The sequence below is a fragment of the Vigna umbellata genome, chromosome 6 (assembly GCF_029865625.1).
Source record: "Vigna umbellata cultivar VRB3 chromosome 6, Vumbellata_1.0, whole genome shotgun sequence".
In the NCBI taxonomy this organism is placed as follows: Eukaryota; Viridiplantae; Streptophyta; class Magnoliopsida; order Fabales; family Fabaceae; genus Vigna; species Vigna umbellata.
Window position 1 is genome coordinate 31,064,369 of NC_142170.1, and position 1,247 is coordinate 31,065,615.

General features: G+C 39.2%; 1 protein-coding gene across 1 annotated transcript; it reads right to left on the minus strand.

The window, feature by feature from the left end:
* On the minus strand, positions 1–882 carry LOC124835174 (uncharacterized). Its single transcript, XM_047310067.2, has 2 exons — positions 683–882; positions 1–559 (listed from the first exon to the last, which is right to left on the minus strand). The coding sequence occupies exons 1-2, from the start codon at positions 880–882 to the stop codon at positions 1–3; spliced, it is 759 nt and encodes a 252-aa protein (XP_047166023.1).
* Positions 883–1,247: the final 365 nt, after the last annotated feature.

The window sequence follows — 1,247 nt, forward strand, 5'->3', positions numbered from 1 at the left end:
TTAAACTTGTGTTGTAGATGCCTGAGTAAGTTGACTTGGACCAGTAATTGGCTGACTTTGTTGAGCTTGGGTTGCAGGTTGCTCACTTGATTGATATTCAGTTTGGTTTGCTGGAGGAGCTTGTGGACAAGTATTTCTTTTATGACCAACCTGTCTACATATGGAACATCTCTTACGAGTTCCATTTTGCTTCAGTTGTGTGTCATCCTTCTTTAGCTCCCAAGCCTCTAGCCTTCTCTTCTTCTTTGGTCTACCAGGCAAGACTCTTTTAGTTGGAGGCAACACATCAGGCTGAGAAGTTGTTTCCCATAGTTGAGGACCATTGACAGGGTAGATGATTGGAATGTATGTTTCTTGGTAGGTTGACTTTGTAAACCAATGTGGCACGTAGTCTTCTCCATTGATGTTGATAAATGTCATGGCAGCTAGTGCATGACAGCATGGGATAGCTGTTAAAGTCCACTTTCTGCAACTGCATTCCAGTTTATCAATGTCAACGACATACTTGTCACTCATCATTGAAATGTGTCTGACCTCAAAAATTTTCTCTCCAGACCAACTGCAAATTTTTAAAAGAGAAATCAGTGTTTAAAAGAGAAATCAGTGAAATGGTAATGTGCAGTGAAATCAATGACATCAGTGTTTAAAAGAGAAATCAGAGAAATCAGTGAAATCAACATACCTAGGTATCCAGTATTTTGTCAGGTGCAGTTCCTTGTCAAATCTTTTCTTAATCTTTGGACAAATACTACCTTCATATGTGGATATTTTGTTTCTATTTGTTGCCCATCTCTTCATGAGGTACAGACGAATGTCTTCCATCATTGTGATGATGGGCTTACCTCTTGCATGTAAAATTACACTATTAAATGCTTCAGACATTGTTATTCACTAAGGTGTCACAAACAGCATTACTTGTAAACCTTGACCGTGACCAAAATCTACTTACACAAATAACAAGTGCAAAATATCAGCTATGAAAACAAACAACAATTAATAGGAGCAATGAATTTTAAAGTCATGTGGATTGGCATACCTTGGTGGGATGGCTAATAAGTATTTAAAGGCGTCTGGATTCACCCCTTTAATTTCTCTCATCACTGCTTCCCATGTTTGAGGGTGTGTTGATGCTGCTGCCTTCCATAGTAGACGTTTTAGAATCTGGCCAGGAAACCTCTTCCTGAAATTAGCATAGATGTGCCTCACACAAAACCTTTGCTCCACACCAGGGAGAAGTTCTTGTAAGG

Bases quoted from the DNA above. Each gene is read 5' to 3' on its own strand.
- LOC124835174 (XM_047310067.2), bottom strand. From the start codon at position 882: ATGTCTGAAGCATTTAATAGTGTAATTTTACATGCAAGAGGTAAGCCC. The intron at 560-682 runs GTATGTTGATTT...AAAAATTTGCAG, and splicing joins ACAAAATACTGGATACCTAG to TTGGTCTGGAGAGAAAATTT.